Genomic DNA, 15,011 nt, shown 5'->3' on the forward strand with positions numbered 1-15,011 from the left:
TGTTTTGATTGTTTCTATCATTTCTCTACCCAGGCTCTTATCAGGGATTCTGAATCAGGAACTATCCTAAACCTATTTTCTGTTTATCCACAAATTATTTCAGTTGTGGCCCATTGGTCGGTTTCTGGATGTAAAACAATGAAGCTGTTAGATAATGTGCTCAAAGGGGCCCAACAACACATCTTTGCTCCGGGACCTTGGAAGTCAATCCGGCCGGGGTTTTACAAGAATGAACTTGAGAATTAGATTTGAAAGTTACAAGCTGATGGAAGAGAAAGTGGCAAGAACATGTATTTACTCACACATATTAATTCATAATAATAAAATCAAACACGGAGCGGTGTGGATGTGTAGAAATATATTTTCTGAGATAAATGCTACACAGTTCTTACAGCTGGTCCTTCATTACAATCCCAGTAATTCGTCAACAGCAGCAGATACCCATTGTAAACATAGTATGTGCAACATGGCAGGAGAGATGATTTGTTGCAGAGAGGAAACAGCACATACGATTTAACAACGCTTCCTCTCTCCTCACCTGGAAGCGCAGGTGGACCTGGACGTCACATACAAGCGGCACACATATTAGATGCACTTCACATTCAGCATCCATAAATGCACTTGCATATAGTTTCTGTTTGGTCATGCATAAACACTTTGACACACACAAATGACAGCGTACACAGACATGCAGGAGATCAAGTCCCCAAACCTTCCGGATGGGAACTCCACTGACACTAACTGTTGTGATTTTCCTGAACACTTCACACCAACACACTTCACACTAATCAAACATTTGGCCCAAAGCAAAATAGGAAACAATGGAAAGAGAAAATAAAGTGGCAGATGTGAGAATTATGCAAAAAGAAAAGGTTGAAAGAGAAAATAAACACAATTCTATATCTTGAAGTTGTTTCCTGGAAAAAGAAAATTTCTGAATGACTGAATTAATCTTACAGAAGATTTAAACTGTCGACACAAAAGCAAATCAAACTAAGATATACAATTCAATATGTTAGAAAAGTGTCCTTCCGCAAGATGCTGAACCCATAGATGCACAGTATGAAGGTTTGTGTCAATGGGTGAATGACAAAAAGCTGTTCTGTAAAACAACTAGAAAAGCTCTATATAAACAGACATTAACAGCAATGATGACACCATATAAATTGATGGACAGGTAGCATGTGTGCATCACTGCAAAAGCAGTAAACAGGAAATCAATCAAAACCCTAATTGGCTCTAGTAACTTTCCTCTGAACTCAATATGAACTCTGATCCCTGCGGTGGAGACACAGCTCTAGATGTATTATAAGCACACTGTAGAGTACTGTTGATTTACTACGTATATACTGCTTATACATGCAGAACACTCCTGTATGGGCTCTAATCCTTGTATGTGCATAGCATTCTGGTCTGGGCTGTAATGGAAGACGTTTGCTGATGTTTTATGTTATTTTATGTTGAAGCAACCTTGGCTCAGGAGTGAGACACTGGACCGTGCCCGCTGTGCCAGCAGTGTGACAGATGTGTGACAGAGAAAGTGCTGCACATGCATGCACTGTATTAATGTGGGTGTGAATGGGAGAATGCCATTTCAGAATAATGTATTTTTACTATTGTTACTTTAATGTTGCAGCTGTTAAAAGTGGGACAAATAGGGGGATTAGTCAAGCTTCATCTTAACCCATCATAATAAAAAAATACACCATCATTTCTCTGTTTTTATATACATATATATTTGGCGTTATTAATCTGAATCTGCTAGTGGTCTAAATGGAAATACTCAGTACAAGTACTTTAAATTTGCACTTAAGTACAGCACTTGAGTAACTTTGAGTTATTTTGCATCATGTGATCCCCCAGCTGTCGATGGAGCTGCCCGACCCAAATGAGAGAAGGGTTTTAAATCGCAGAGCAGCACTCCTAAACTGGAAAACCAAAAAACTGTGGAATGTCCCTTTCACTGCATAATCACCTTCAAGAAAATGATGTTACAGTGTTTGGGTTAAATGGGCAAAGTTAGCACAGAAATCCTGCTGACAGGGATATTTTACAGTTTGCAAGTTTACGATAAAGGTTGCTGTGTGGATTTGATCAACTCTGACCTTGTGTTTCATATGAGGTGTTATTTACTGAGTTATATATGGGTTTATGTGTATATACTGTCATAAATGGAATAACAGTGGCAGTAATAACATGCGGCTCTGTTTTTAAAATAACACTGAACAATAAATAGAGTTAAAAAGACAAAAGGTAAAAAAACAAAAAAACAACTTAAACCTGAGATGCATTGATTCCATGCAACAGCAGCACACCTTCATACATGCACATGTATATTCATAACATACATTATTACCACACATAACGTCAGGTTTATATTGTTACAACAAATTAAAGGGAGTAAAAAAACATGCCTGGTTTTCTCAGAAGCATCTCTCTTCAAGACTTAGATCAAGACTTAGAAAATAAATCAGTGTCTTTCCACAATAACAAAACATAACAACACTTTTCATCATCAAAATATATAAGAGATATGTAAATAACATAGTTTACACTGTTTACAGGGGAGTTTTCCAGCAGAGAGGAGGACAGATGCTACGTGGATGTGACGGTTAGCTCAGGTTGGTCCTCTTACGTTTGTTGGGGCTCTGTCCAGGGTCGACCCTTAGCTCACGATACTGCATCTGTCCATCAACACACATAGTTATTATATATGACGTTCTTAAATGGTTAATACTGAAGAATCAGTGTGTGAGCAACTTGCTACTGTGAAGGTAGAGCTGGTTTGATTCACAGTTTTTCATATGGACTGGGACACCCAATAAATATGATTCATAGCAGATGACAAGAAAACCTGAAGTTGACAAATCTGTTTTGTGTTTTCGGGAAATTGTCTGTCATTTTGGATTTTTGCTGTGATTATAGTAAAAATAATAGTAAAAATAAATAAAAAATAAACTGTCTGTTTGACTGCACACTGCTGTTTGCATGATATCAGGAGGAAAAAAGGTTGGAAAGATTGTTATATCGTAGCGTGTATACAGTAGTAAGTAGAAGTAATTGAGTAAATGTCACCATTGGCACGTAGGAACTGAACACCTCTGTAGGGGTTCCCATATTTCACAAACTGCTTCGTCTATATGTCCCACAAGTTACTCACCACTTGAACATCGGAGGGGACTCTGGACAGAAAGTCAAGAAGCTCATTGTTGTCAATCAAGTACGGATTACGAAGCTTCTTGGTGAATTTATTCACACCTGCGGAAAATCAGAAAACAATATTTCCGTACAAGTGCATCATGTCTACACTGGTAAACGCTACTGGTGGGAAGTCTGGACTCACCCCATGCGAGCACAAGGTATCGAAGAGGTATGAGGTAGAGAAGAACTGTGGCCAAACAAAAGGCAGTGATCGCCAACCAGCTTAGAAAAGGCACTGTCCAGTTAAAGGTGCTGCAGTGGGAGAACAAACACAAGGTTACATTTGGTGTTTTCTCACTTATTTGTTGTTGTTGTGTTGTTGCTGTTATTGTTGTGTTCTTTTATTTGTGTTTTGTATTTGTTGTGTTTTCCCATTTTTGGTTTGTGTTTTTGTGATTTGCCCTTGTGTATTGATTTGTTGTATTGTTTTATTTGTTGTGTTTTGTGATTTACTGTTGCACTTTTTCAAATTGTTGTTGTGTTTTGTGATTTGCTGTTGATTTTATATTTGCCATATGGGTTTTAAGAGTTGCCATTTGTTTTTTAAATTTTCCATTGTGTTTTCATATTTACGGTTTTTAATTTAGTTTTGTTGTTGTTTTTTGTGATTTGCTGTTGTGTTTTCCCCTTTGTCGTTTTAATTTGCACTTCAGGGCCACCGTAGTAAAGGATGGTGCTAATTGAAGACAAAAGGCAGTAGCTTCTCTCCTGTGGCTGTGGTGGCGTTTCTATCCATATAGGGGTCTCCTGGGGGTCTTACTCTGTATATTACAAAGTATTATGAACACAGAACAAAACTATGTGCTCATTGTTTAACTTCCTTAATTTGCTTGTTCACTCCCAGCATGTTAAAAACACTATAGAACTGGATTCACCATCATGGACTGCTGTGTTACCCACTTCTTTATCCTCTCTCCATAAGACGCCGCCTCGTCCAGAGCACTCTGCACACTGATGAACACGTCCTGGATGGCATATAGTTTATCCATGAAGCCCCTGGGCTCTGAGTCCTGATAGCAACAAGGTAAACGTCAGTCGTTTTCCATTAAATAAAGTCTGACATGAGTGAACATCTGCTTTATAATGACACTACCTTGTCTTCTTTATCCTCCTCTTCATCCTCCCATTCAAACATGGCCTCCATTGACTGAAAGAGAATAATGAATAAATAAACTTGACTGGTGATGTCACTTTTTGATTTAATGAAAGATAATTGTGATATATAACATATATCTGGATAATATCTTCAAATAAAAATAAACAATCTCAATGTGACTGGTAGGCTACACTGCCCTCTGGTGGACAACACCCTCTTTGTGATTTGATTTTATTGTGGCATGGAAAATCATGGCACTCTTTCATAACTATTTACTTAGTTCATTCAAAGAGAAAAGGCTACATACTTTTATAATAATTGAACATATGCAATTATGTATTTACAACACAGTACAGTGCATTCAAAAAAGATAACTTTTATTTTATTTTTTATTTTACTCTTTATATTTGAGTAGTTTTTGGCATTGAGAATTTTATTTACACAACAGCCATTGCCTCATATTTGTATGTTAGATTTAAAGGCAGGCAATCTGAGATATTGTATGATTTATTTTATAATTTTAACATATGCACTTCAAATACATTGTTTTTTAACTTGAGATATATATTGTGCAGGTCTCTATCCTTTCAGGGTTGCTAATCTTGTTATCTACATTTTTTAATTTTCTCTTCCTTTTGCCCCTTCTCATTTCTGTCCTTTCTTTTTTCTCATTTTCATACAGCTGTGAGTCTGAAAGTGTATTTTATTTTTCTGGACATAATTTATTCATTAATTTAATTATTTTTCGTTATCCAAGAAGTCAGGAAGTCACAAATACGAATACTGGTTTTCCATCGATGATCTGATATTTTCTTCTCTACTTCAATACAAAAATCACCAAAAAAGAGAGACACACAAGTCGGATCTATTTTCTTTGATTTCTCACCATGTCGCCTGTTTCCCTGCTCGAGGAGAAGATGTAGTTCCAGACCAGCAGCAGCAGCAAGGCCAGCGGCAACATGTAGAGCTCAAAGTTCCACACAACCACCACAAATAGCTGGGAAAAAATGAAAATGTGACATTGGGTGTTTCTCAATTGCCTTGAGTTCCCCTCACTTGTGTGTCAGTCTGACTTCGTGTGTAAGATGTGAGGTGAGATGCTTCAAGGAAACACCTTTACATGTCAAATTAATTCTTATGATTGAGATTTTTTCTCATAAAAAGTTATATTGAATCATGAAAAAAGTCTTCAAAACCTTTTTTCTCGTATGTAATTACAATGCACTAACCCTGACACAGGAAAATGAGGAGACACATACCAGGTCATTAGAAGCACCCAACAAGTGTCAGTGAATCAGTATCAGTGTATTTTCATACCACAAAGGAGATGATGCTCCGTTGTGCAGACTCCCACTCAAAGCAGCTGTTGATGTACGTCCCGTAGCTGATCAGGACCATGATGAACCGCTTCACGCGATTGAAATTCTGCTGGAGCAACTGAAAAGAGACAAAGTACATCTTTCTGTACTTTTAGACTGTTATATTTAGCAGTGCCTCAAATATAATTCTGAAAATATTCTATACTTTTTTTACTTTCAAGAAATCTCAAAATCCAAACAGTGAATGACTCCTGATTACAACAATAACAGTGAGTATCTAAACCATATACATCTAGACTAAATGTGAATTTGTGAATTAAAGCCATTTATTTTCTATTAAAGCTTTTAAACACTTAGTGGCAGAACTAAGTGTTCTTAGTTCTTGATAACAAGTGGCAGAACTATAAATAATAATAAATAATAACAAGATAACAAGCTATAAATAATGCACATTCAACATGTTATGGCCTTGTAACAATATAGTTCAGTAAAGAACACACACACCATTTACAACAACCATGTTTGTACTGTTTGAGGCAAGTTGCCGGCAGCAGGGCGTGAGTGGCAGTGTAGCCGAGCGGGGATCAGTGAGGAGGAGGTCGTATTTAAAGGGGCCGCTTTGTTGAGAGAATGCGCTGTGATTGGTTAGTGACTGACGAGCACCCATAAACCAGATCAGTAGCTGACAGCTTATGACAGCTGAGCACATGACTCCGTGTCCTGCATGAACTAACGCGCTGCTTCATTTGTTTATCTCTGATGTGATGAATCAAACTCCAATGTTGATTTAACTTTAAACTCTGGTTTGGTCTCAAGTCTCGTTTTTTTTTTTTAAGTATATTTTTGGGGGCTTTTATTGCCTTTAATTGATAGGAAGGAGAGCAAGCTGTGAAAGGCGGACAGAGAGAAAGGGGGGGAGGACATTGCAGAAATGGCAACAGATCGGAATCGAACCCGGGCCTCGTTGGGGCGGCAGCTCGACCAGGTGAGGTATACGCTGCCCCTCAAGTCTTGTTTTTGAATTTTTTTGTTTGTCTTTTTTATTGCTTTTGATATTTTACCTATTATCTCCAATTCTTTGAATTATTTACATTTGTCTCATTATTAGCTTGTCAGTCATCTGTAAAGAAATATATATGATCATAATAATACAAGCAGTATGGACGTACCTGTTTGGAGACTTTTGGTTCTTCCTCGATATATTTCTGTTCTGCAGGGACCACAGTCTTCAAAGCAGCTCTGACCTGAGGAGAAATAAAAACACACTGTCAGAGCAGGTCATGTGACTGAGTTCAGGTTGTACACCTCCACCAACCGAACAAGTCCCAGTGATGACCCTGAAACATGATGTCACAGTAAAGTTCAACCTTGTTACCTTTTGGATATAAAATGTCATCACATCATTATTTTTTGCTTTTAGACATTTGTTTGAAATCTTGGTCAAATTTTTTTATAATTGAGTCAGAGAGAACATTTGTGACTTGTTCAGTGAAGTCACAGTGACTCTGGCCTCTAATCACCAAAATCTAATCAGTAAAAACTCACTGAACCAGCAATAACATAAAAGCAAAAAAATATAGTCACATTTGCATATCATGTCTTGTGTGTTGTTTTGACATGATACGTTTTGTTTTAGTTCATAACTCTGATAAACTGGGTCCGGACTTTCTCCAGAGGTTTCCTTTCATTCATGAAAAACGTGGGAGATTCTCCCCTCAGACGCGTTCACAACAGCAACAAATCCTCCGCAGGATTCAGGTGGTGGTGCAGCATATTAACTTCACTGCAGGGATCATGTGTTTTTGTTTACAGCACATCGCCACTTGTCACCACAAACTCTCCTGACATCTTCGTCTGTGTCTTCAATGTGTAAATGGTAAATGGTCTGTATTTATATAGCACCTTTCTAGTCTTGATGACCACTCAAAGCGCTTTACAGTACAGTTTTGCCATTCACCCATTACACACACAGCACTTTCTTTTCTATGAGGGGCAATTCGGGGTTCCGCATCTTGCCCAAGGACACTTCGGAATGCAGAAAAAGAAAAGACTGAGGTCGAACTGCCGACCTTCTGGTTGGAGAACGACTGCTCTACCCCTCAGCCACAGACGTGTATGGCACCATTTATCATCTGGAGATATTCTTTTTCCTTTTTTTCCACCCTTTTTTTTGTCCGTCGATTGTCAGAAGCATCATCAACCCCCCCTACTCGCTTGCAGTGGGCCAGGAAATGAATATCTGCAGAAACTATGTGTATGAGTGTGCAGCAGTTGAAAATGGAAGTACTTGAGTAAAGTACAGGTACAATGTATTTAGCTACAATGTTCTTCAGACCTGGTATTAACATGTGTCTCTGGTGACCTGGTCACAAGTGGGCAGCTCTGAGTTGGTCAGTTCACGCCCCGACATTAGAATGTGTCTCTGCATGTGTCTCCAGTGACCACTTATGGTCTGTAAATGGTCTGTATAAAGATCATATAGCATTTATATTCTTGATTACCACTTAAAGCACTTTACAGAACAGTATTGCCATCCACCTGTTCACACAGTGCATCTACGAGAGGCACTCTATCATACATCATTCATGCACTGCTGGCACAGCCGTCAGCATTTCAGTCTTCAGTATATTGCCCCAGGACACTTCATCACATGGAATCAGGAGACAGGGATCGAACACCTGATCTTCTGGTAAGTGGACGACCCATGATCACATTTATTTTCTCACTCTATGCAAATAAAGACATTATTTCTGAATACATGTTGTTTTTAGCCAGTTTGAGAGAGAGAGAGAGAGAGAGAGAGAGAGAGAGAGAGAGAGAGAGAGAGAGAAGAGAGGAAGGGGGAATAAATGTGCTGTGTGCAGCTATACAAAGAATTTAGTGGTCACAAATAAATACAAATATTTTTGTTTCACTATGAAACTGTAGTGTAGTGGTGTAGTTCATCAGCTGACTAGGTGGTCCTTAAAATGTGGCACTGGACACATGCGTCCAGCCCTCCTCTGAGTGATTGGATGTAAAATCTAAGATGTTCTCAGAAAAACTGAACCTAGAGCTGTCCACTTGTGATGGGATCACCTGAGACCCATGTTAACACCAGGTCTCAGTCCCTCATGCACAGCACAGACTGACACTCACAGTGTTGTAGACGACATCGATCTCTAGGTAGATGACTCCTTTGGTTGGACCCGTCAGCTCCTTATTCTTTAATGTGAAGCTCTTCTGCTCACCGTTTCGTATCTGACAGAAATAAAGTTTAAGTGTTAAACAGTTTGAACTCACTCGCTTCACTGTTTCAAACTACCAGTCTGTTAAAGATTCGTGTTCACTGAAGTATTTTGAATCATTTTATTGCTGTTACACATGATGTGCCTGAATTTAACCGTTATCATGAAAAAAAAAACATCAATTAAAATAAAATATAACATAATATATTATATGTTATAGTGATAATAAGAAGTTAAAAGATCAAAGATCTAAAATAAAAGTGAATCAATGAGACCTATGCAAAAATAGAGGTATACACTGACAGGCAAACAAATTATACCTTGATTAATATTGCATATTTCTCTAGCTTTGAGAAAAATATTCAAAGAACACACAACTCAAGCTTTAAAATGAATCGGTGAACACTGATATATTTGCAGTTTTGTTATTATTTACACAGATGTACTCAGATATCCTGTGACTTCAGTGTCTCTTGCACTCACATGCAACAAGGGAATGGCAACTTTTCCCAGGAAGTCAGCGCTCCTGTCTCTGTCCTCATCAAACACTGTCAGCTCCAACACTGAGTGAATGTCTTTCACATTACTGAGGAATAGACAGAGAAAGAATGAAGGTTAAGCAGATAAATGATGCATCAGACTAAACTAGGAATAGTTAACATCCACTAAAACTGTTGTCGATCTGTTGTCGTTTTTTCCTGTTCATTCTTTTATTATTTAAAGACTCAGTGTGGAGACATCTAGTGGTGAAGTTGCATGTTGCAGCTGAATACCCCTCCCCTCACCCTGCCCCTCCAAACATGAAAGAGAACCTGTGGTAGACTACAGTTGTCATAAAACTCAAAAGGTGTTTAGTTTGTCCAGTCTGGGCTACTGTAAAAAGCATCAAGAAATTTATAAAAACAATTCATACAATTTAGATGATTATACACTAGTGAAAACATCACTAGAACTATTTTATATTCAATTTCTGCCAATAGATCCCTTTCACATAAATCTTACACACTGGACCTTTAAATCTGTCCTACATTTCAAATGAATTCTGTATCCCTGTGATCCCCATCATTACAAATGAGGAACCTGCTCTTTCTCTTTAATAACTCAAAGATGTTGTCAGGTGTATTTTTTCCAACTCTGACAAACAAGAGAAAAAAATTAAATTTCTTCCATTTTCGTGCTTCTGTACCTTGGTTCAGTGTCTTTTACACTGAAAATCTAAATACTTGCCTTTAAATTTCAGGGCTTGTGCACAAACACAGGGTTGTCTGGTAACAGGTTAATACAACAGAAAACTGATGGTCACTCACAAGGTGAAGACTTTATTCCACTCTGGATTTAGGTTCTTGTAAACAGTGTGTGTCTGAAGTCTGTCGTTATTCAGCTCCAGCACGCAGAAAGGGTCACTCTTACCTGAGGAAACAATGAGTGTATAATATATTTGGTGTGGCAGTATTGTAGCACTTTAAAGTACATTAGGAGCAACTCTAACTATGTTCATGAATGTAAGATGAATGAGAGGAGGCATCCTGATTACCAGTTACATCTGCAGCCATGAGACCTTCTGCTCTCATCACCTTGACCTGCACTATGCCCACATCTTTTAAGTTAGAGAACGACTGTCGCAAACTCTGGAGAAGGAAAGAAGGCACAAAATGTCACACTCTGGCATATTTCATGATGTTTTACTGTTTTACACATTTGAGTGCTGCCTACGTATCGTTCGAGTATCTCCCTGTGTTCCTGTGGGTCGTCCAGCGGTGTGACGGACAAGTCAGCGATGGAGACGTGGGCCGAGGCGGTAAGCGTGACCAGCAGCACCACGTGGCCCCGGGACTCTTCCAGCGGCAGCTCCAGGTGATGGGTTTGCTCTTTGGCCAGAGCAGAGAGGTCCAGCTGGTAGCTGGACAACAAACACAATCTCACCATTTCAGATTAAAAGTATACGCATAAAATAACATAACAGGGACAAGATGAGGATGTAGCAGAGAGGGGAAGACAACCTCAGAATGCATTTAACAAGCCAGGAAGGAAAACAGCTAATGCACCTACAGATACTCTGTGTTATCATACAATTGAATAACTAATGTCAATTCACCAGAGAAAGTATTAACGAATATTGTAATTCACTAATAATTACAGAAATTTAACAAAGAGGTCAGGAAACATTTATTAATTAATTGATTATGTAGAATTAGTTTTACTTTTTGTAAGATTGATACAGATATGTTTTAAGGGTTAGTCTCTCAGCTCTAATGGATATGAAAAACATGGGGCTCCATCACCTGCGGTCTCACATTAGTGGAGCAGAGCACTGATACAGAGAGCCAGACTGACCGTCCAATGAAGTCATCTCTCCTGCCGGTGTCCCTGTCCCACACAGTGATCTCCAACACTCCTCCTATCTCGTCAAACAGATGCATGTCAAACTGCTCCCTCCACTGTGGACTCAGGGTCTTTGGCACACACTGAACACACACGCACACACACACACACACACACACAACAAGGAAGCAACAGAAATAAAAAAAGGTAAGGATATGCTCAAATTTAAGAAATAAAAAAGCACCACCACAGAGATCGCAGTGGACAAACCTTGCTCCTATACTTCTGGTGCCCCAGTCTGAACTTGACGTACGGGTCACTCAGGCCATTGGGATCCATGGGAGTCAGGTTCCGACCTTCGATTAACGCAATGCTGACAATCCCTCGCCAGAGTTGTGATTTCCGATGCATCTCTGAGAGACGCATTGACTGCTGCTGCTGGTCCAGACACACACACACACAAACACACACAACCAAACACACACAAATTGAATTTTATTTATGACTTAACAGGAAAAAAAGTCAGCATGCTGGACCCTGCTCTTCATGTGTCAGCTTGATTTGAAAGGTGAAGATTTTCAGATTTGTAGTTGGGGCTTAAAATTTATCTGGAACTGTTGCCAGATTGTCACATGACTCCATTTAGAGAATTTTGACACTAACATCAATATCTCTTGACAAATATCAGGCTTTGTATGCACATACAATACTTAAAAACTATAGCTTTATCCTCTAGCTCCATTTGAAGACGCTTGTAGGATTATTTTAGCGTGATAACGTTTTGTGCAAACTTTGAAGATCAGGGCCCTGGTTCCGGGCAGGGGATGGAGGAAATGACAGCGGCAAAAACAATCAATACTTAAGGATCAATACACATGTTTGATGATTTGTACAGTGCAACATGGGAAAACAAAACACAAAAAAACAGTCAAATGAGGCTCTAAAAGTCTGCACACAAAAACAACTAATATTGACAGATACAGTAAGTGATGGGCATGAACACTTCAGGACAGGTGGTGAAAAGCTACGACCGCGCACAAGCACGATGACGACTTACCTTAGTGGATCGTTTCCAGGACCTCCTGAGCAGCATAGTCTGAATATACATTAACATATATTATTTCAACTAACTCCTGTAGGGTGGGAAAATACTAATGGTACAGCAAGAGGGCTACAAATATTTGTGGTACAACATGGAAACAAGAGAAAAGTCAACATCCTCTTTCTTTAAAATTCTGTAGTACACTATAAGGAGCTAAAACAAGCGATGAGGAGGAGTCACGCTCCATAAATAAAGCATCAGATTGTAAAAGTGAAAAATGCTCTCTACCAACTGAATATTCATCATTATGGCCTCACTGGTGGCTCATTAGTTTGAATGGGACTTCAGAGAGCGAGCTGTCCTGTTTCTGAGGCTGCCTCGTCTTCATCCCTACGTCGCTCTCTGTCATTGCTGTTTATGTCTCTCCTCCTCTCTGACTGGAGGTGCAGCACAGACAAGATTGGTCATATGATTAATTTATATACTGAATTAAACATGAATGGGACAGGCTGTGTTTAATCTTAGTGCTGGGGACACATTGGAAAACCAGCTTTCTCTGATACCAATCAAGGACAAAAGATATGTGTAGAACGTAAAAACACAAACTGTGAAATGTAATCACTCCTTAATATATTAAGTTTAAAACTGCTATGATCCTGGTACATCCTCAGAAAAAAGCCTATACAAAAATGTTAAACATAATTTAATTAGATAATAATATTTTACTCTTACAATGCACCTAGTATACCGTAAGCACCTGTGAGCATTCACTACAAATTGTGTTTAAATTGTATTTGGTTCATTTCTGTCTAAATAGATATACTTCCGGGTGTGGGGCGCCGGCCAAATGAGAGTGAATGTAAGTCCTTCAACTTTGGGCAATCACAGGACCTGAGGCTGCTCTTTAATTGGTTGTCGCAGATTTTCCATTGGAAAAGAATTGTTATGGATTTATGTTATTTTAATCAAATGTGATTGGTCGACCTTCGATGCCGTCTCAGGAACATCCACCGTCACGAGTTACTTCCGCTGCAAGCTGACTGGCAAAGGTACGGCGACTTCATGTGGAACTGCGGCAAAACTGGTAATTTCTTTACAAAAACGCCCTTTCACAAGGGGTTTGCTCGAAGAAGTGCCCTCCCCAATAAATGTTATCACCAGCCGACACTGATATGTATTTATGTATTTCCTTATTCTATATTTAAGTGGGTCCAAATAACATCTACCACTTTAAAAATGAAAACAAAGGTTGCATTTTGTTTTAACTTTTAAAGAGTGGCACATTGAGATCAGTGCTGAGGGGAAAATAATGCGACAGTTGCATGTTTGTCCTCAGTTTATTTATAAGAGCTCTTGAAGGAGTACGAAAACCAAAAGCTAAACAAATGTAAATCAGGAAACTAACTAATACTAAACATTGGAAGATATAAAGATAAACTGAACTTGATAAATGAGACTGTTTCAATTAGACGACAAAAAGCAAATTTTCTGTCTACGGAAAAAGCTCTTCACTAGGCTGAGAGGTAAAGCGGGGAGGGGTCAGCCAGGACGCAGCTATAGGAAGTCACTAAGAGCCTAATCGCCACTACACTCACTTTATTCACATAAGGCCTCCACCGATACGTCTTAACCTCCCTCTGCTGCAGGAAACAAAATGAACATCGTTACTGCCCCTGAAAAAACTAAAATCCTAGCAACATGGAGGTAGAATGTAATGTTACTTGAACATTTACTCAAGTACTGTACTAAGTATACTTCTTATTAAGTAAACACTTTTTTTTACGGAAATGCTGTACTTTTTTACTCAACTGCAAATATTTGACAGATTTAGAAGTTACTTTACAAAGGAAGATTTTACATGTGAAATGTAACGTCTTGTTACATGCAGCATCATTTTTTGTAAGACCAAATGCAGCTTCATCAGTTGCATCTTTCAAATTTAAATTAGTTGTAAGATGGAATGAACTATAATATACTGTAGAAGTTTGATGTGATCATGCAGTATTTGGTATTTCATGAGGACAGCCACATCACAAGAGTCAAACATAAAGTTACAGCTGAGTCTTCAGCAGTACTGCGTCCGCCACTGCATGTGTTTGTGTGTGTGTTGTGTACACTTGGTAGTTGGGTAAGATTGAGGTTGGATCACCTTGGACGACCTCCTCTAAAGGGTCTTGATGCGGTAGTTTAGTTCCACACCATAGTGAGGTTACTGTGTGATAATACCCAGCTAAGCACGTAATACAATATATATATATATATATATTTGTGTATTCATGACTAATATAGAGGATCAAATTAGTTAGAAATTTTATAAGAAAGAGAAACACAGAGAGACAATGGAGGGGGGGGGGGGGGGGTATTCCTACCATTGAGTCTCGTCGCTCCTCTATGGGACTGTCTTTAGGCGTCAGGGTGACAGCGAGCTCCAAGGTGCCCAGATCCTGATCGGGGTACTGTGGGTCCTTCAGCACCAGGGTTACAGGTATCGACCTGTGGCACACAGATATGAATCACGGTCAACTATACTCCCTACCATGTTAAAGAAGTAGTTCAACACTCAATCACTTTGCTGCTGACAGTTAGATGAGAATAAATAAGTTGACAGTTAAATAACATTGATATTCTGTTCAGAGCAAACAATTTGATATTTTTACCTGATGAGAAATTACAAACTAATTCAATGCAAAGACAGAAAATGTTTTAAAATGTTTTAAAATGTCAGTGATGCTGTGTCATGAAAGCCTGTGTTGAGTTTCTCTTGACAACGCAAGCATCACAAATGAAGAACAACATGTATTGCT

General features: G+C 38.8%; 1 protein-coding gene across 8 annotated transcripts in view; it reads right to left on the bottom strand.

Moving 5' to 3' along the window:
* Window positions 1–1,455: 1,455 nt before the first annotated feature.
* The window catches only part of mctp1b (multiple C2 domains, transmembrane 1b), a 33,978-nt gene continuing 20,422 nt past the window's right edge, over window positions 1,456–15,011 (bottom strand). For 3 of the 8 annotated variants that reach the window (XM_034602766.1, XM_034602767.1, XM_034602765.1), the window contains exons 5-21: window positions 14,577–14,700; window positions 12,223–12,261; window positions 11,436–11,603; window positions 11,178–11,308; window positions 10,557–10,743; window positions 10,378–10,471; window positions 10,151–10,253; window positions 9,327–9,429; window positions 8,755–8,856; window positions 6,786–6,860; window positions 5,615–5,734; window positions 5,184–5,294; window positions 4,295–4,348; window positions 4,102–4,211; window positions 3,344–3,453; window positions 3,161–3,258; window positions 1,458–2,684 (exon numbers count right to left, since the gene is read on the bottom strand). In XM_034602766.1, coding sequence (XP_034458657.1) covers window positions 2,613–2,684; window positions 3,161–3,258; window positions 3,344–3,453; window positions 4,102–4,211; window positions 4,295–4,348; window positions 5,184–5,294; window positions 5,615–5,734; window positions 6,786–6,860; window positions 8,755–8,856; window positions 9,327–9,429; window positions 10,151–10,253; window positions 10,378–10,471; window positions 10,557–10,743; window positions 11,178–11,308; window positions 11,436–11,603; window positions 12,223–12,261; window positions 14,577–14,700 — 1,801 coding nt within the window. In that variant the 3' untranslated portion in view covers window positions 1,458–2,612. Of the gene's footprint in view, window positions 2,685–3,160; window positions 3,259–3,343; window positions 3,454–4,101; window positions 4,212–4,294; window positions 4,349–5,183; window positions 5,295–5,614; window positions 5,735–6,785; window positions 6,861–8,754; window positions 8,857–9,326; window positions 9,430–10,150; window positions 10,254–10,377; window positions 10,472–10,556; window positions 10,744–11,177; window positions 11,309–11,435; window positions 11,604–12,222; window positions 12,262–13,802; window positions 13,848–14,576; window positions 14,701–15,011 lie in introns of all 8 variants that reach the window. The other 5 variants (XM_034602768.1, XM_034602761.1, XM_034602762.1 and 2 more) reach the window with 5 other exon arrangements.

This window comes from Hippoglossus hippoglossus, chromosome 12, assembly GCF_009819705.1.
Source record: "Hippoglossus hippoglossus isolate fHipHip1 chromosome 12, fHipHip1.pri, whole genome shotgun sequence".
Classification (NCBI taxonomy): Eukaryota; Metazoa; Chordata; class Actinopteri; order Pleuronectiformes; family Pleuronectidae; genus Hippoglossus; species Hippoglossus hippoglossus.